The 21,218-nt window shown below is 43.0% G+C and overlaps 1 protein-coding gene across 1 annotated transcript; it reads left to right on the top strand.

Annotated features, from left to right (window-relative positions):
* Positions 1-4,874: 4,874 nt before the first annotated feature.
* Positions 4,875-19,647, top strand: LOC135542678 (tubulin beta-3 chain-like). Its single transcript, XM_064969838.1, has 6 exons — positions 4,875-5,905; positions 12,757-12,868; positions 13,957-14,019; positions 17,568-17,676; positions 17,863-17,973; positions 18,265-19,647. Exons 1-6 carry the CDS (start codon positions 4,890-4,892, stop codon positions 19,335-19,337), a joined length of 2,484 nt encoding a protein of 827 aa, XP_064825910.1. The 5' UTR covers positions 4,875-4,889; the 3' UTR covers positions 19,338-19,647.
* Positions 19,648-21,218: the final 1,571 nt, after the last annotated feature.

Genomic DNA, 21,218 nt, shown 5'->3' on the forward strand with positions numbered 1-21,218 from the left:
GGGTCAGAGGAGGATGGGACTATCAGAGACATATCTATAATTTGTAATATCTCCCTCTGGGGCAAGACAAAGGTTCTTAACATTCAGAATGAACTGAAGTCCTACATCACAGTACATCGATAAATCTAGAGAAATCTATAACGTGGGTAAATCTTTCTCTATTGGATGAGAGAAACTACTGAACATTCAGAACTGTAAATAACTAAATCCAGGGAAATTGATAAATTCAGTACATCTTGATCTATTCAGTTTCTCCTTGTAACATTCTCCATATTGCTTTCTTATATCAACGGTGGGTAGAAAGGTTTAAATGATTTAGACATATTTTCCATTTCACCTACAGTTATGGAGACCGGTGTTAATTAGTATGTTTTACTAATGGTTTATTATAAGCATGGTTGGAATTTTGGGAAATACTCTAGAAAGTTTCCAAAGTGAAATCATTTTGTCATGTAAAACTGTGTGGGGGGGGGGGGGGTTGCGTAGAAGATTTTACAATGATGAGTTCCCAGACTTCTTCCATCTCCACCCTTGATTGTAAGTGTTTATCATTTTAAATTTAAAGCTGGTACAGTTTTGCCTGCTGGGATGTACTATTACATGGTTAGTTCAAGGCCACTGTAAAATAACTATATTTGGTTATGAGACGTTGTTCTAAGAAACACCCTGTGAAACAGCAGGAGCATTGGTCAGCACTTGTAGTAGACCTTTAACGGTGTACTGAGGTTGAACTGGGGTTAACGTACACTACCGGTCAAAAGTTTTAGAACACCTACTCATTCAAGGGTTTTTCTTTATTTTTACTATTTTCTTCAAATAGCCACCCTTTGCCTTGATGACAGCTTTGCACACGTTTGGCATTCTCTCTGTGCTGTGCTCACTTGAACAGAAAGGTGGCACGGCTGTCCTTCGTGGGCAAATTTTGTTATCAAAGTCTGGCATTCTCTGGAATATTGGTGCTTTCAATACAACTGGGAACTTGGGGGGGGGAAAGGTTGAATCATGATGACGTCCGTGATCTTCAGGTCGGAGCTCGAGAAAGGAGCCCGAGTTCCCCTACTCGTTGGGAACTTGTTTAAAGCGTATTCTCCCGAGTCTGAGCAAATTTTTTTCAGAGTTCACAGTTGTCTTAAACTCACTGAAGTCTGAGATTTTCCAAGTTTCCAGTTTTGAGCGCGGTTGAAGTCATTCTGGATTGACAGCATGACCAATGTTGAATGTTTATCCTTTTAAGCTTGAAAAATAGACCCTTGAATGCAGACTTGGACAACACACCTACTCCACTGAATAGCAGGCAAGTGATTGCTTTGCAATGCTTGCAGTTAACCACAAAAAAAATGTATCTTCATTATTTCTCTTTCTACAACAAGGATGGAAAAGGATTTGCCAGATTGTCGACTTGATTCATGATGATGACGGCTATCTTGCTAGCTAAGATTTTGAAAGTATGATGTTGACATGATCAGTCCAATCAGAGCTACTGTAGATATAACGTGATTTGACAATTTTATCTGTGACTAATGACCTTGAGCTTTCTTGGTGCTTGAATTTCCAAGTGTCCCCATGAGTGACAGAACACTGAGCCAATCACAGCGCAACTAGAGAACATGACCAACCCCTACACTCCGTATTTTCTGCTGGCTGCCCCACCACAGAAAGCATTGAGCGAGGCTGAAACACCTGCATTTTGGAGCTGCCTTCCTCAAGAAAGCAAAGAAGAGATGTTTGAATGTGGCTTTGTTAAGTAAAAAATGTTTTTGTTTTACATTGTTACATTGTATTAATGCCAAAATTACATTCAAAACACTTGGGGCTAAACAAGTGGGGCTAAAAGCAGGTGGGGCTCTGCAACATCACTTATCATCTGTGCTATTGGGTCCCCCCTACCCCATCCAACCCCTCTTGTCTCTCTTTTGGACAGACAGAGTGATAGTCCAGACACACATATGGAAGTTGGATGCCTCTTTTGCAGAGTGTGTGATGGCCCCAGATGTTGAGTCAGTCTGGTCAGGTCTGAAGTTGTAGGATTGGTGCTCCTCAGCTAGAGGCTGATACAGATCTGTGTCTGGCTCTGAGTGAATGGAGGATACTCCTTATCTCCCACTGACTATGGACAGTCTGGCTGCTTACAGTTGACACTGATGCTCTGCACAGGTGAGAGAATGCTGCCTTTTGCACAAACTGCAGTTTGCGTGTGTGTAACGGATGTGAAACGGCTAGCTTAGTTAGCGGTGGTGCGCGCTAAATAGCGTTTCAATCGGTGACGTCACTTGCTCTGAGACTTTGAAGTAGTAGTTCCCCTTGCTCTGCAAGGGCCGCGGCTTTTGTGGAGCGCTTGGTAACGATGCTTATTTACTGTTGTTGATGTGTGCAGAGGGTCCCTGGTTCGCGCCCGGGTATGGGCGAGGGGACGGTATAAAGTTATACTGTTACATGTGTTATATCTCCCATGAAATCGCTAGAGGAAGAGGCTGGTTATGCAAACACTGAGAAGGATTGTTTCAAAGGCTGGAGCCATAACACTTGGCACTTTGTTCAGAACTCTTTATGTGGTTTCCTCCAGCAGTGAGTATTCACTTCTCAGCTGTCACAAGTTTGAACAAATATATATTGTTTTGGGCATATTTTATGAACATTGTCAACTAAATGATATATTTCATGTTATGGTTTAGGTTTGGTTTAAAGTGATGTTGCTTCATGAGTCAGAACTCTGTCCTGAATGGATCACTGTGTGATGTTATTGGGGGGTTGGGATGAGGTTCAACACACGAACTCAATTTGTCCATGTGTAGGCAGGCTACTGTAGCCTACGTGTTCCCTGAAGGGCAGCTTCTTGCGTCATCATTAACCTGAGGCTCGGCTTGTAGTGTGGCGAAGGGTTTCAAACATTTACTCAAATAGTGATTGTAAGGAAGATATTTAAAAAAAAACGTCAGATTCAATGCAGCGGAGAAAAGAGCCCGCCCTTCTGTCATAATTGGCTCCGTACACAGGACATGTCGTCCCCCACACACATACACACACAAAACGTGTCAAAATGCCTAATGGCTCTGCTGCAATTAGGTCACTACAAAAACCCTCGTGCGTAATGAACCAACCCATTCAATCGGGTTTGTCTATCCAAATCCCCTACCATTTGTTTTGGGTAATAACGCGCGTTACCGTTGATCTGGCAGAGAACAAACATCTTGTTTGTGAGCCTTTACAACTTTATTCTTAAAACTTTATTGTAATTACACATGTATTTCGCAATTATATCAGAGTAGAAAAAGACTGCAACAGTTTGAGACATAATCATGAATGCATTTGCAATTGCGCACTGTGCATAAAGTTCCCATCCAAATACAGATAAAGGCCGGGGGAATGAGCGCAGCGTGTCATTTTTTAAATGAACTGATTATTGTTGCCATTAAGAATCCCTTTCCTCATATTGAGTTGCACCCCCTTTTGCCATCAGAACAGCCTCAATTCATAGGGGCGTGGCCTTTTCAAGGTGTCGAAAGCGTTCCACAGGCATACTGGCCCATGTTGACTTCAATGCTTATTCCCACAGTTGTGTCAAGTTAGCTGGGTGTCCTTTGGGTGGTGGACCAGTCTTGATACACACGGGAAACTGTTGAGCGTGGAAAAACCCAGCAGCGTTGCAGTTCTAGACACACTCAACCCGGTGCGCCTGGCACCGTCTTGCCCATTCACCCTCTGAATGGCACACATACACAATCCATGTCTCTATTGTCTCAAGGCTTAAACATCTTTAATTAACCTGTCTTCTGCCCTTCATCTACATTGATTGAAGAGGATTTAACAGGTGACATCAATAAGGGATCATAGACTTACCAGGTGAAAACTATGTCATGGAAAGAGCAGGTGTTCATAATGTTTAATACACCATGACCACCACATCCTAGATAAGATAAAGGCTAAAGGCCTAAAACACAGGGCTGAGGCAGATGCATGTGTAGTAATAGCCCTTCCATAGTGTGTGGACTGTCCCATGGGTGTTCCTAATGTTTTTTTACAGTGTATTTGATGCAAGTGAAGGATGCTTTGTCTAAATCAATTGGCCACATCCACATCAGTTGTGCACAGTGCGCCGTAAATAATATTTTAGTGCTGGGGGACATGTTCTCAATTACGTCTTTGAATTACTTAATTATGCTCAGGAGATTAGTAAGTACATCCATACTACACACTCTCCATCCATTTTACTCCCTAACCTTGTTAAATATTTCCATGCGGGATCACGCGTTCATTAGAGTTTGTGTCAGTCTGAGAATCATGCGGTTGGCTTTCGCTATGAGAAAGGAGGAGTTAGAGAGGCGGTGGACCCTTTTAAGAACACACTGTCACTTTATGCGCCTGAGAGCTCAGTTGGATAGGCCTCCGTTCACACATTAGGATTGCTTGGAGCCTACTTGGACGTCCAAATGGTAGAGGATTTTCTCTCATGCGATCCAGCACCAAGTAGCTGTATTCAGACTCAGACTAGGATTCTCATCACTCGGAAATACCATATATGGGCTATGTGCAAAATACAGTTGGATAAACCTTTGAATCTAAACAGTTACTTGGGAAAGAGACGATTTCACATGGATGATTCTCCACTGTGAGCATCAGGGCTCTTCACTCTGTGTTAAAGTTCGTTCTGGAGACCATTTGTGGGAAAATATCACTCCAATTTCAGGGTTGCGACATAAACGTGACCTAAACGACTTTCACCTCACATTTTGTGCTCTTTTTTTCCTGCGGTCACAGTCCAGTTGAATAGGATATGATGTCTGTAGAATAACTTGTTAATTCTGTTACACTATAGAGACCACAAAGAAAATATTTCAAGGCATTTTATTTCCACCTCATTCAGCAGCCTATTACAACAAAGAGTAGCAGACATGGCGGACAACACTTCTCAACATAACTTCATCATGCACCACCACATGGAGCTGAGCACCCTCACCGTGTACAGTGAGAACAGCACCAACAACACCAACGCCAGGGAGCAGAACTCTACGACCTGCTCGCTCCGCATTCCACAGGAGCTGTTCCTGACGTTGGGCCTCATTAGTCTGGTGGAGAACATTTTAGTGGTGCTGGCCATCATCAAGAACCGCAATCTGCACTCGCCCATGTACTACTTCATATGCTGCCTGGCCGTCTCCGACATGCTGGTCAGCGTCGCCAACGTGGTGGAGACCATAGTCATGTTGCTCACCGAACACGGGCTGCTAGTTGTCACACCTGAAATGCTGCGGCACCTGGACAACGTCATCGACATCATGAACTGCAGCTCCGTGGTGTCGTCGCTGTCCTTCCTGTGCACGATCGCCGCGGATCGATACATCACCATATTTTACGCGCTGCGTTACCACAGCATTATGACCACGCAGCGCGCCGTGACCATCATCGCGATGGTGTGGCTGACCAGCATAACCGCCAGCATACTTTTTATTGTCTACCACTCGCACACCGCCGTCATTGTATGCCTCGTCACCTTCTTCTGCATCACTCTCGTCTTCACCGCTGTGCTCTACATGCACATGTTCATCCTGGCGCACGTGCACTCGCGGCGCATCATGGCCATCTACAAGTCTCGCCGCCAGGGCACGAGCATGAAGGGCGCCATCACGCTCACTATCCTGCTAGGGGTCTTCATCCTCTGCTGGGGACCCTTCTTCCTCCACCTTATTCTCATCCTCACCTGCCCCACGACCCCATTCTGCACCTGCTTTTTCAGCTACTTCAACCTCTTTCTCATCCTCATCATCTGTAACTCGCTCATCGACCCTCTCATCTACGCCTATAGGAGCCAGGAGCTGCGCAAGACACTCAAGGAGCTGCTCTTCTGCTCCTGCGTCACCTTTCGATGCGAATCCATACTTGAGTGTCTATTTCCATGGAAGTTCACGTGACTGCAGGATTTGTTCAGGAATAAAATATTATTTGATATTTGCGGCACTATTAGGCGTATGCCTGCCGTTGTTGTTGAATTAACTGAAATGCATGGTTAATGAGACCTCAGGTTGGATTGCGCACAACAGCACAGCTACGTATGGGACCTTTTACCAACCCCTGGCCTCTTCCATGTTGCAGGCCAAGCCATACATATGTGCTATTCTTGTGTGTCGAATAAATACTTGAATCATATTCTGAAGCATTTATATCTAATTATACACAGCAAATGTGTGATCAGAATTGTAACACCCACAGTGTTAAATGTATCACTTTCTTGGAAATCATATGTAACCATCTCAAATAGCCTTGTGTTAAACTAAACACTTTTCAATGTGTTGATGAATCAACATCCCTAGCACAATGGGTGTTGCAAATTCCGACTTAAATTAACACTTTATATGAGCTGATGCTGTTACACTTTCTCAGTGTTAGCGAATTAACACCTATGGTGTTACAGTAACTCATTTTGGAGTGTTATTTTAGGGTGTAAAGACTGCACATTTATTTCCCAGTGTTACTATTTGTTTTGTGTATTTGTTAGTGACAGAGAAATTATTGTTGCATTCGATGGCTTTTAGTTTTCTAGCCTTCACCAAGTGAGTGACAAAGTGAATATTTGATCATAAAAATGTAATTATTTATGTTAATACATATACATTACCTTTTTTAAATTATGTTGAACCAACATGGCGTAAACATTGATTTGAAGTCTGTGCCCAGTACAGGCCACATTAGCAAGTCACATTATTCTGTCTTTCAAAGTGTGGTATAATTCCTATTGGAATCTAGTCAGTTTGGATATCCAACATCCACAACTGCAGTTTGAATGACTGCCACGGTAGGGAAGATTGTTAAATGAGACTTCCTTAACCATCTAAACTGGAACAACCATCTCAATAACGGGTGAAATAAGGCCAACTACTTACAGATTGGATTAGTTAGATGTTTTATTTATTTATCTTTGTTTAGTATAAGATGAATGAATCAATCAAGGTGCATGCAGAAACATAGGTCTAGATATTAAAACAAACTATTCTAAAAAGCAACCGGCAACAACGCATGCTGGGAAATATGATAATGAGGACCCTCCCATGTCTTCAATCTGAGAGAGTTAACGGAAATTAACTCAACACAGTCGAGTAACAACAACACCACACAGTGTTGATTCCACTGTGATTCACGTAACTTCATTTATTCACTGCAGGTGTTTTTTAATTTCAATCCCACTTGTGTTATCCCCACCAGAATCAACACTCCGATATAACACTCACAACACTTTTTACCTCAACACTGAGATTTTAACACCCTCAAATTTGCTGTGTAGTTATCATCTCCATACAACAGTAACTGACAGAACTTTTTCAAAGATGTCAATGTCTGTAAAAGCTGCGGGTCCAGTTTTCTCAGGTACCAAGAAACTTAGGTTTAACAGTACATTACTGTAAACTTTATAGTAATGCTCTACAAAGTTGCTTTGGAATTTACGGTAACATACTGTAAAAAAAAAAAAGTAATTTACAGGTAACTGGCTGCCAGTAAGTTAGCATAAAAACAACATGATTATTTTACAGTGTACTATGTAGGACAACTAGTAATTTGTGCTTTAATCATATAGCCAACACTGGAAATATACTTTAAATAAGATATAGCAAGTGTTCTATTTAAAATAGGAAATAATTTCCCGGAATGTTGTTGGGAAAAGGATGTTGTTTGAAAGAGGCTATTGTTGAAGGAAAATCCATGGGCCTAAGGATATACACGAGCCCTGATGCTTTGTATGGAGCCAAATAAAGATGCACAAAAATTAGTCATGAAGTTGTTTTGTACAAGAGAACAATTCTGTCACGTTTTGATAAAATAAAATTAGTGCATTGTGAAGTCCAATAATAGCCTAATTGGTCTATATAGAGAGTTGTATTTTTATTTATTCACTCATTATTTGTAAACATCCCATTTCCATGTATGTACAAAGACGCTTCACGGTATGATTTAGGCCTTTGATGAAAATTGCCTATAAATCTTTGGGATTTTGTGTAAAAAGTTTTACTGTAATCTTAAAACAGATCAGACATTTTAAGATTATCCTCACCATTTTAATGCAAATAATAATGTATGCATAGACAGAAACAAAATGTTTATTTCAATGTTTATTTCACAAGTAGCCCATGTAATGTAGGCTTGGCATGTTTTTTAATTGTGTTATGGATGTACTGAATACTTTGAATGTTTCAACATATTCATAACATTTTCAAAAGCCTCGAGGGTATCAATATTCATCTCTTTAAACAATCCATGCTATTTTATGGCTATGTGTAAAAACAAAGGCTCAAACTTATCTCATTGTAAATGTGTACATTTGATTACTTTTTACCTTATTTCAACATATGGTCTTGCTATGGTCAAATTGTACTGATATGTACTGAACAAAAATATAAACACAACATGCAACAATTTCTAAGATTTTACTGAGTTACAGTTTGTATAAGGAAATCAGTCATTTGAAGTAAATTCATTAGGCCCTAATCTATGAATTTCACATTACTTGGCAGGGGTGCAGCCATAGGTGGGCTGTGGAGAGCATAGGCCCACCCACTTGCCAGCCAGGCCCACCCGCTGGGGAGCCAGGCCCAGCCAATCAGGAGTGCAGCCATAGTTGTACCTTGTAGAGCATAGGCCCAACCACTTGTCAGCCAGGCCCACCCACCACCCAGGCCAGATGTGGAGGGGCTGGCGTGATTACACGGGGTCTGCAGTTGTGAGGCCGGTTGGACATACTGCCAAATTCTCTAAAGCAACGTTAGTCGCAGCTTATGGTAAAGAAATTGACATTAAATTCTCTGGCAGCAGCTCTGGTGGACATTCCTGTCGTGAGCATGCCAATTGCATGCTCCCTCAAAACTTGAGACATCTGTGGCATTGTGTTGTGTGACAAAACTACACATTTTAAAGTGGTCTTTTATTGTCCCCGGCACAAGTTGCACCTGTGTAATGATCCCGCTGTTTAATCAGCTTCTTGATATGTCACACCTGTCAAGTGGATAGATTATATTGGCAAAGGAAAAATGCTCACTTACAGGGATGTAAACAAATTTGTGCACAACATTTGAGAGAAATAAGCTATTTTTGTGTATGGAACATTTCTGGGATTTTTTATTTTTTTATTTCATGATGGTGTGTTATTTAATAACAGCATCAGTAATGAGGACAGTGATAGTACACATGATAACAATATAATTAAAACATTATTGTTGTCATATCATTTGTTGCTATAATATTGTTGTAATATTGATAATTAATAATTACTATTATTATTTCAATACTAATAATAACATAATTAATCAAAAAATATGTTTTGCTCTTGTTATTGTATGTACAGTGTACATATTGCATGCCATACATTTCTTAATCATGTAATGTTTGTTGATGTCAATCCTCATTTCTTTTAGTCAGCATGTGATCCTGTGGATAAAAAAAAACATTTTAATAAAAAAATATTTTGGTCCAGAAGTGTAATTTCAAACTTTTCTCAAGCCACAAGTGAGTGTTATGTGAGAATTAATTTAGTTCCCTCTGAAATACTGTATGTGTCTCTCTTGTCCATATGAGGGTCCTCAGTGTAACCTGGGCTGCCCGTCTGTCAAACTGCCTCCTCTCTCAGACAAGAGGAGAGGTCTCTATCGAGGCCTACAGTCCACTGCTCTTTTAAGTCCTCCAAAGAAAGCCTCAATCACTTTTAATAATTTCTTAAATCATTTTGAAATATAATAATGACTTCCTTTTTCTATTTCAGGTATCAATATATTTGGAGACACTATTTTTAATATAAGAATACAATTATATACAGCTGTATTAGCCTGGCTGATACAAGACCAGGAAGAGAGGAGGACAGTTTGTTTTGAGCCAGGCTATACAGCTGTATACTTGCTATCATGGGATTGACAAATCAGTTTTCCAATGTATTTTAAAATGCATTTATTTTTAGTTAGGCTGCCCTCTGGTACACAAGGTCCATTCAACTAGCTGACCCCGGGGTGCTTTCTAATGGAAGGAGACATTTTTAAACTGATGGAGAAAATTAAAAGCTGCTTATGGGCGTCTTAATTAAGTTGGATAATTTTCTGATACCCGTTTTAAAATCAAAGCCTTTGAACCATAACCTTGACAAATCACCTAGTTCCTTTCCTTCGGGGTGAAATGAAAAGCGTGTTTGTCTGTGAGCTTTCTAGATTTCCTTTGCACTATTGTATGTTGAATGACTTCAATTGGCAACCAAATCAACCAAAGCCATATGCTGTAGGCAAAGATGTGACAGGAGCCTTCTACCAAATAAACAGAAAAGTGGTTGAGCAGCATCTGAGATTGAGAGTGTGCTGATGGTACTGTAACCTTTGGAACTTTGTGGACCCTCTCCACGTGTTAGCCAGTCGTTGTGGGCCCTGGGGTAGGCTGTGTATTTTGGGAGGACTGAGCGCCTGGAATGCACTGTAATAACAGAGGGCTTTCATATCAACAATTTTTTTTGCGGGGGCCCTTTATTAGGCATCAAATAGGAATACTTGTCACTTCACTGAAGCAATAGGGGGGGGGGGGGGCTGACGCTCAACTGGTGTCTTCTCCATTAGCTCTGCTACACAAAGCCGCTCTGTTCACATCTTCCACTGCTTTGGCTTGAAGAACCAACTTGCTTGCCCTCATTGTTGCAACCTATGGAGGAAGCTTAAACCCCTTCCTGACAAATGAGTCATATAAATGAAGAATATTTCCTCTTCAAACTCAAATTCATCATAGTGCTTTATAATAGTTTTGGTTTTAGTGTAGTACATGATGAAGTCAATGTGGACATAGTGTAACATCAGTCATGCCCCTTTTGACCTTGGGTGCACTCCAAGTACAGGGATTCTATGCAGGTCTGTGCACATAAATCAGTACAATGACAGTGGAAGTGCAACATCTCAGGAACCATGTAAAAATGATGGAAGTGTCTATGCAGAAAACTGCTCAGAAAATGTGTATCTGGAACACACCCCTTATGTACGTGTGTCTCTGCATGCACACAGTCACCCTGCCTCGCCTCTGAGGTCACCACATCCAATCAGAGAACATCGATAGAGGCGATTAGACATGTAGGGGTTATGGATGGATGACTGAGGTTGGGGTGAGATGGGTGCAGTAATCATTTAGTGGCTGGCATCCAAATGAGAGCTTGAAATCCTGACAATGACCTGATTGTACAGGCTCCATACTGTACGTGTTTTCCCCAAGAAAGTCTGGTCTGAGCCCAATGTCTCCTAGTTACACTGGAATCGAATTAGGTAACCAACATTCTTACTTGCCTGTTAATGCCTTCTGCCTCACCCTGTATAGGTTATATTTTAAACAATGGTCTATACAATCAACTGTACATAAGTATGAAACTGTCAACTGTATGATACGACCCCAATCAAAAAAATAGCACAAGTATTTGTTTGAGTTCTGTGCATGGAAGCTTCCATGAAAATCTAACTACAGTATTCTCGTCAGCAATAGGTTAATGTGAAAGTGAGACATTACTGGGAAATGCTGAAATTAGCTGGTATGCTCATTTTTAAAGAGAGGTTAGTTAAAGGACAGTCTGAAACTCTTAGGGAGACAAAATGTTAGGTATGGGGTCATACCAAGTGCCCAGTTTAATTGTGTTTGTGTGGGTTTCGAAAACTCCACATTCAATCCCTTTCTGAGGTGAGAGGTTATACAGAGGTTAATTCAGACGTATTGGTTTCCAATTTATTTCCCTCCAGACATTCAAAATACATCTCAATAGTGGTTTTGTCATAAATAAGAGGGGTCCTCAGAATCAACCAAAAATTAAGTGAGTCTTAAACTCACTTAAGGCCTTTCAAAGATGGATACTGTCTCATCAACAGTGCTTCATGATGTGAACTGCCATTTTATAACTGTTGACCAGATAACCCTGTCATCAAGTCCACTGGTGCTGTGTGACTCATCATGGCAATGCTCCTCTCTAACCTTAATGGCATGATGCAGCGTCAGAGAAGGATAGATAAGTTATGAGATGCATGATTTAATCATTTTGAAGGAGGGTTATATGACAGTAGAATCAATTTGATCAGCTTCATCACACTCTGTGCCACTATTTGGGCCCTTTATATCAAACATGTTAGAGAGGCTCTGGCAGTTTTTGACCACTAGATGGCCATATTGGCTTTGAGACGTGGGAGGGTTGGACAAGCAACTCTTGACCAGTGCTGGCAAAACATTTAGCCTCAGTTTATCTCACTACCCCCAGAATTATCAGTGCATGGGCCAGTGTTCTACAGACGTGGTCTTGGAGACCCACAGGATGTGGATACTTTTGGGATTTAAGAACAGTAACATAGTCCATGATTCAACTTTCAGCTCTCAAACCTAGTCGGATTCCATACATAATCCCTCTGATCTAGTTTTCCACTCCCTTGTCTATGGCAGTGTGGTCAGTAACGTAATCATTGGTGTTAGTGTCATCTTTAGAGGGACACTATGGTTTATTGATGTTCTAACAGGTGAACGCCCCTCTGCTAAAGCACAGTTATCTCAGCTGTATTAGCAGACGAACAGGAAATCAGCAGCTATCCCACACTGTGTGGCTGATTAGCGATGGAGACTCGCTCACATTGTGTGGATCTAGTTGCTAAGCAGCAGTGGTTGGCAGACACTGAGGGGGCAGAGAGGAGGGGGCTGGGGTGGCTGCCTCATACTGGTCTCTGGGCTCTGAGTAGAGGTTCCTCAGCTGTTGGTTTCACGGCTGTTGGCTTGTCATCCTCTCCACAGGCGCTGTGTGAAGACAAAGCAGGCCCAGACGTCCAAAGAGACTAATGGCCCATCACAATCGTGTTTCTGGAAATCAGAACACACGGCTACTGGAACAGACACAACTTACAGTGTGAGATGTACCGTATGCATGTACTGTAGATGTCTCATACACACACGTGCACACAAACAAACAAGTACACAAACAGGACCTGCTTCATAGGCAGACCATCTGTCCATGAGGAGCGCCCCTGGAGTCTTCCTCAGAGCACTTAACCACAACTGCTACCTGACTCAGCAATCATTGCATATCTCAGCGGGCAGAGACTGCAGAGAGTTGAGGCATAGATAAAACATCCTTGGACCAGACTATTCACTGTATAATGATTGCAGTGTTCATGCTAATAAGGTCCACAGCAAGGTTGTGGTCATCAGTGTTCACTGTGCTCCACTCTTCTTCCTCCCTGAATCTGCCGATACTGAATCTTAATGTTTCTGAGATTACAGTTAAGAGACTGACTTTGGGAAAATATATATTTTTCTGTAAGAAATTGTTGATCTCTGTCATTAAGGTTATGTAGCTCCTCGTCTATAGAAAAAATGCACCATGCCACAAGACTATGTGCACACAGAGCAAGAATCAGTAACACTGTTCAGTGTTTAAGATCATTTTCTTTCCTCTCTCATCACCCTGACATCTAACTAAGCTGTGTTGTTGTTGTTGTTTGTTTGTGTGTGTGTGTGTGTGTGTGTGTGTGTGTGTGTGTGTGTGTGTGTGTGTGTGTGTGTGTGTGTGTGTGTGTGTGTGTGTGTGCGCGCGCGCGTACATGTGTGTTTCTGACCAGCATCCCTTTGACAGCCACGAATAGCCAAAATCTATTACTGACCCTTACCTTAACCTTTATCAAATGTTAACCAATTCGAAAATAAATATCGGTTTGCAAGTTTGCAAGTCAGCCGCGTCCTGTTAGTTTTTCCCTGACTCACACACTGGGATGCTCTGTCGCAGATGTCTGCCATTGGTCAGCGACCGTCTCTCTCCAGGACATAGATGACGTCAGCAATTGGTGGAACATACTACCCGTTTCGCCACACAGCAGACCTGCGCAAGATAAAACCTCTACTCAGCACATACCAATCCCTTTGCTTCCGTGTGCGACTGGGATCAGCGCTCTCTCCGACTCGCCCACATCCACAAGAAGACGAACATAACACACAGAGGACAGGATGAGGGAAATAGTTCACCTTCAAGCCGGCCAGTGTGGCAACCAAATCGGAGCCAAGGTATAAACAAAATCATTTTCCCAACAGCTGACTAGTTTAACCGTTATAATATTTTTACGCAAGTGCCGTTGTGCCATTTTAAAGCATTGTGATAATCTTTTTTTAAATGTAATGCATTCGTATATATGTAGTTATACCGAAGTTGTGGGGCAGCGGGTTTACTCAGTAACGTTAGGTTAGTTGAATCGTTTGGGATCCCCGCCTGTGTCGCAGATTGCAATAGATGCGTAGTTTGGGTAGATGGAACTAAACTCAGAGACCGGAAAGGAAGTGAGGCATTTCACTCGCTCCTTTTTTCTGGGTCATATACAGTCAATAGAGTAAACAGACGTGACCCAGATGCTGTCGCAATGGTGCCTATGGGAGAGCCCACACCTTAACCAGACCGGAACTGTGACCATTTGTTTTAATGGTAAACGGCCAGAGATCCACCATCTTTGGTAAACTGCGAGTGTTGATGCACAGAAAGGCGTGGTGAGACACTGTTGAAAACCACCACGCCCTTGGGTGGACTGCAGGGGGGGCAGACAAAGGCTCGGACTGTTGGGGCTGGTCCCGCTGCGCAAACACTCCACTGAGGGCCGAGCACAGTTTACAGGCCACTGTCACAATGACAAGTATATCTCTCTTTCTCTAAGCAGCATGCCAGCCTCCAGTAGATGTGGTAGTTGATCGCCTATATAGATAGACATATATGACATGTTTGACTTCGCAGCAAACTGAATGGATCAGTTAATCCAAGTTTTGTTAACTGAGGATCAAATTATGATAACTGGTCCTAAATTACCACTGCAGATATCCTACAATCGCACTGACTAGTGGTTTGGGTTGCTTTCAGGTTTGATGGTCTATTAGACAGTGAGTCTTCAGGAAGGGTATTGCCCAAATGCTGAAAGCTTTTCAGTCTAAACTGTAATGCGTTTTTTTATGGTCCGTGACTGTGAGGCAGTTTTTTTTTTAGACTAAAGTTGACCATTTCTTATTTTGTTGTTGCTCTGTTTTGGATGACATCACATGCACTTACAGCTAGCCAATCAGGTGATGTTGTATGTGACCATCTAAAACTAAACCGGTCTAGAGTTCTTCTTCTCCTTTGTTCTGTTTTGCCCATCTGGGGATAGCCTACATTAGTTCACTATGATCTGTGAGTCTCTACTGGAGCTGGAGACGATTTATCATGGATTTGTTCAACATGGTGGATCAGAAATGGAAATCATTTCAGAGTGAAAGACATAGGGGGGCTAATGATACTGTCTCGTCAACCTGATGAGCATATTTATTATTCATAACATGTAAGGCAGCCTTTCCTGAGCCTCGGGTGCCCCCGTAGTGATTTCGGACAGCTACGTAACCTCCTCCTCATCATAATCAGCCTCATCACCATAATCATCATTACCCAGAACCAAATCTACAACTACAGCATCAGCTGAAACATACTTGTTTGACCACAGCTGAACAAGTGAACGTGTCATGTGTCCACTTTTCTTCACTCCCTTCTGGAGTATTTCACTAGTGACTCGGCTCTTTTGCTGATTCTGACCACTGTTTCTCTAATGGGGCAGTTGTTGGGAAAATGACTTGTCATAATGCTCAGGTTACTCCCAACAAAGATAAACCCAGAGAGATGGGGAGGGGGAGAGTGTGTTGGGAGTGGGACTTTTTGTCATCTAATATACTGCAATGGTGACCTCATTTTGATGCTCAACTATTATATGGCAGGCTGTCTACTAGCACCACACATCTGCCATTGCTAATGCAGTACATGATAAAGTCAGATAACAACGGAAGAAATCTACACTTTTGCCAGTGTAGCGATCGTAACTGAGAATGAGAGAGCAGAAATTCCCTACATAGTCTTTAGTCATCTAACTCTGTATTTCTCTATCGCTGTCTAGCGGTTTCCCTTTAATCTCTCTGTCTCTCCCTTTTGGATTTATTGTCTGTTTCTTTGTTTGTCCCCTAGAAGAGATATTGCCAGATTGAGTTACAGAGCCATAATTAAGGAACAAGAGGAACTCCTAATCACTGATTTCGATGGCAGGGGACATCTGTTTGGGACAGGATAGATAATTAGAGAACTAAGGAGTATCTTCTGCGGAGTAGAGGGAGAGAGTACTTCACCTGGGGAGAGGAAGAGGGACACCATTGTCGGAACTCAGACCTAAAATAGTCTTCATACTGGGTGTGGTGCCCTTGGTCACAGCAGTCTAGACAGCCGGATAGAGGAAAGGTCATTATTGTCAACACACTGACACCATATGGGATTAATGTCACTCCATCTGGCTGGCTGTTGAGTGACACAGATATGGGATTAACACACTGATACCAATATGGGATTAATGTCACTCCATCTGGCTGGCTGTTGAGTGACACAGATATGGGATTAACACGCTGATACCAATATGGGATTAATGTCACTCCATCTGGCTGGCTGTTGAGTGACACAGATATGGGATTAACACGCTGATACCAATATGGGATTAATGTCACTCCATCTGGCTGGCTGTTGAGTGACACAGATATGGGATTAACACACTGATACCAATATGGGATTAATGTCACTCCATCTGGCTGGCTGTTGAGTGACACAGATATGGGATTAACACACTGATACCAATATGGGATTAATGTCACTCCATCTGGCTGGATGTTGAGTGACACAGATATGGGATTAACACACTGATACCAATATGGGATTGATATGGGACTTGAGTGATCATTGTTATTGTGCACAGTATCGTTTTGGTGTTTGTCTGCTTTTAGTGAATGCCCAGATGGTGTTTTTTGCTTAAAGGAGAACAGCACTTTGCAGATAAGGACCTTCTATTGCATAGTAATGAGAAACTGAGATTAGCACAATAAAATTGACAGCATCTAACCTATGATTTGATATGGCCATTTGGCATCCTCCTTCCAAGTACGTGTCCTGTGTTTGCCCTTGATAGTGATGACTGTGTTGGCCTGCGGGGGTCTGTCTGTGTTCTATTTTAGACTTTCATGGGTCTCTGTCTGTCTCCCTTTGTCTGTCTCTCTGTCTGATAAACACACACACACACACTGGGCTATATACTCAGTGACAGTATACATATTTGAAGTGATCAAGGGGACTACATTAGGCAGTGTCCTCTTGTCTTTTAACCTAGCAACACACTTTCTGTACGTGTGTGGAGGCATATTTATGTATGTGTGTGTTTGTGTTGAAGCAGAGAGAGCCTCTCCAGATGGAGTCTTTCCCCTCTGAGAGGGCCTCTACCTCAGTATGATTCTTGTGGCCCTGGGGGAGGGTGGAGACAGCTGGATTAACTGTTGGCTTAAATGAGGTCATGGAGCAGAACCCAGGACGGATGGCAGACAAAGCCTAGATGCCCACTATCCCAACTTACATTGTCCCACAGTTTTTACTAGAGCCCCCCATTAATTCACCTCCCAAGTACCCCAGTGATACTTCAATATGGTCCCGACTATAAATCTGCTGAGAAGTTTCCATCCACTTTGCTTGTATAGAACTATGTTTTTACTGGTAATGTTTGTGTCTTTGTGTTCTGCAGTTCTGGGAGGTGATCAGTGATGAACATGGCATCAGCCCTACAGGGAACTATGAGGGCGACTCCCCACTGCAGCTGGAGAGGATCAGTGTCTACTACAATGAGGCCTCATGTGAGTCTGATACTGGAACTAAATACACATCTACACAAGCCCAGAAACAACACAACACTAAAAGCCCGGATGCTCAATACTTGTAATGACCTAGACTTGAGAATATCCACTTTAATCCTATTGTACTGAACTTGACTGTGATATACAGTAGTATTTATTAGGGCGTCATCTGCTGTCTCTCCCCAGCCTCTAAGTACGTCCCCAGGGCCATCCTAGTAGACCTGGAGCCAGGAACTATGGACAGTGTTCGCTCTGGGACCTATGGACAACTCTTCAGACCAGACAACTTCATCTTCGGTCAGTATCTGTCTGTCCAACGTGGGTTAAATATGGCCACAGTGCTCAGTGATAGCATTAGAAGAGTGGCTGTTACGGCCTAACCACAATCTGCCATTTACAGTCTCTTCTGTCATTATCACTAACAACATAAATAGTTTGATGTAATATTTCCATTGACATTTGCTTTTATTTACTTACAGTAAATGCTCCCAAATGTCATTACAACATTATGTAAATGTGTAGCTCCTGTACAAATGCAGTGTTGATAACTGCTGAAGCTCTGTCTTGAAGTGTGTTGTTGCCCTATAGGTCAGAGTGGAGCTGGTAACAACTGGGCCAAGGGCCACTACACAGAGGGAGCAGAGCTGGTGGACTCAGTACTGGACGTAGTCAGAAAGGAATGTGAGAACTGTGACTGTCTCCAGGGCTTCCAGCTCACCCACTCCCTCGGAGGGGGCACAGGCTCTGGCATGGGGACCCTGCTCATCAGCAAGATCCGGGAAGAGTACCCTGACCGCATCATGAACACCTTCAGCGTGGTGCCCTCCCCTAAAGTATCAGACACAGTGGTGGAGCCCTACAATGCCACCCTGTCCATCCATCAGCTGCTGGAGAACACAGATGAAACCTACTGCATTGACAACGAGGCGCTTTATGACATCTGCTTCCGTACGCTCAAGCTCCCCACGCCCACCTACGGCGACCTCAACCACCTGGTGTCGGCCACTATGAGCGGTGTTACTACCTCCTTCCGCTTCCCCGGCCAGCTCAATGCTGACCTCCGTAAACTGGCTGTCAACATGGTGCCCTTCCCCCGTCTGCACTTCTTCATGCCTGGCTTCGCCCCCCTCACGGCGCGTGGCAGTGCGTGCTACAATGCACTGTCTGTGCCCGAGCTCACCCAGCAGTTGTTTGACGCCAAGAACATGATGGCCGCTTGCGACCCGCGTCACGGACGCTACCTGACTGTGGCCATGGTGTTCCGTGGTCAGATGTCCATGAAGGAGGTGGACGAACAGATGTTGGCCATCCAGAGTAAGAACAGCAGCTACTTTGTTGAATGGATCCCCAACAACGTCAAAGTGGCCGTCTGTAACATCCCGCCCCGCGGTCTCAAGATGTCCGCCACCTTCATCGGGAACAACACGGCCATCCAGGAGCTATTCAAACGCATCTCTGAGCAGTTCACCGCCATGTTTCGCCGCAAGGCGTTCCTGCACTGGTACACCGGAGAGGGCATGGACGAGATGGAGTTCACCGAGGCAGAGAGCAACATGAACGACCTGGTGTCAGAGTACCAGCAGTACCAGGACGCCACCACCGAGGAGGAGGGAGAGATGTATGAAGACGATGAGGAAGAGTCAGAGAGCCAGGCCCGGTGAACACCTTGGAAGAAGCTTGTGTAAACCCAGCTGACAAGAGCTTTGTCTATGTGTAGCAGGGTTATTATCTGCCTCATGTACACTGTACTGTATAACCTTCCCTCACTATACCCCTCCCTGCTCTCACTGTCTTTGCTAACTGTTAGCCCCACCTCCCTAAGCCCTCTGACCAACTCATGGCCTCCTGTTGATTTATCCTGTTGATAAAAACCTCCCAGACAGACCACTAAGTTGAATGGGTGAAATAAAGTGTCTCATAAACTGATGACGAATAGCCCTTAATTTCTTATAATAAACATGTTCAAGCCTACTTTGTAATTAGTTTTTTCTGACTTGTTTTGGGATATTAAACATGAATAATATTATACACCATCTTGTTTTGCTACACTGTGTTCAGGGTTTCTGAGGTTGTTTTTAGTGGAAACCGGAACAGTGTATTGCAGTACAATGACTAGGGGTCTTCTCGAAAAATAGGATAAAGCAGAGCCTTGTTGAACTTGGACTCCACTGCATGACAGTCCCATGTGGAGGTGACCTAGATGCTGGATAAAAATACTGGATCTCAGTCCCCTGGAGGTTGAGGCACACCTTGGGCAGCATGGGTGGAGGCTGGATAGAACAGGCTGTGAGGAGCTAAGATGGTGGATGATCTACAACAAGTGTCAAACTGATTCCACAGAGGGGTTGCGTGTCTGAGTTTTTTTCTCCTCCCTTGGAATTAAGGTCACTGACTAGTAAGGAACTCCCCTCACCTGGTTGTCTAGGTCTTAATTGAAAGGAAAAAACAGCAGATACTAGGGCTAGGCCCTAATGGAATGAGTGACACCGCTGATCTACAAGATAGTCTGCTGAAGGCCTTCCAATTACATACTTATCTGCATGGTCTAAAACATGTAGGCAACCCTGGTCCTGGAGTGTCGCAGGCACTTCATGTTTTGGATTTAACCGACCTGAAAGACCAGGTGTGTTGAGTTTAGGCAATCACTGAACTGATCAATTAGTTTAAATGGTCAGGTGTGGTGCCTTGAACAAAATCTAGTCGCTTACCCCTGTTCTAAAAGGAGGCAGACACTAGTGCATACGGTTAGAGCCAATTGATTTGAAGGACAAGGAGGAACAGGTGAAATGTGGAGAGTGCCGCAAATATGACACGTTCAAAAACAAATCAACAATCCCAAGAAAACACCTGCATTTCTTGAAGAAACAGGAGAAGTGACTATGTCTCTGGTTAGAGAGATGGAGGCTGTTGTGCTCTCTCTTCTACAATATATGGGGCCAGTCGGCTGGGTGGATCACATGCTGGCGATGCCTCAGCACTTAGAGCCTGTGTGAAGGGGCCCTGAGCAGAGCAGCTCTTTCTACAGTATCACAGAACACACAGTATAAATACTGGTAAAAGAAACTGTATTATTTACCTTAGTAATTGATGTGTCTTTACATATTGTAGTATACTTTATTTACTGTAGTGTTTTTGTTTTATTTTTGGCATAGAAGTGGAGGCTTTCTCCTTCAGGAAACCTTTTGGAGAAATACTAATATAGCACATTTTCCATAACCTGTAAATAGGATTGGGAGTCTGAACGGACAGCTCAGAACTTCTGCTCTCTTCTATAACCTGTAGGGAATACAATATATGGTTTATACTTGGCATGTAGGTTCCTCACTTATGGTTGGCACAAATGGTGATATGGAGGAGAGGAATGAGCAGGGTGTATGCAAATTAAATACGGTAGTATTTACTATAGTGAAAAAGGGTAGTGTTTTTGTGGACATTACTGTTGTATTTACTGCAGGTTTTTTTCTGATAATACTGTAGTATTTACTATAGTATTCTACAGTATACTACAACATTCCATGGTAAGTACTACACATGATCAAGGG

Source organism: Oncorhynchus masou, chromosome 1 (assembly GCF_036934945.1).
Source record: "Oncorhynchus masou masou isolate Uvic2021 chromosome 1, UVic_Omas_1.1, whole genome shotgun sequence".
Taxonomy (NCBI): domain Eukaryota; kingdom Metazoa; phylum Chordata; class Actinopteri; order Salmoniformes; family Salmonidae; genus Oncorhynchus; species Oncorhynchus masou.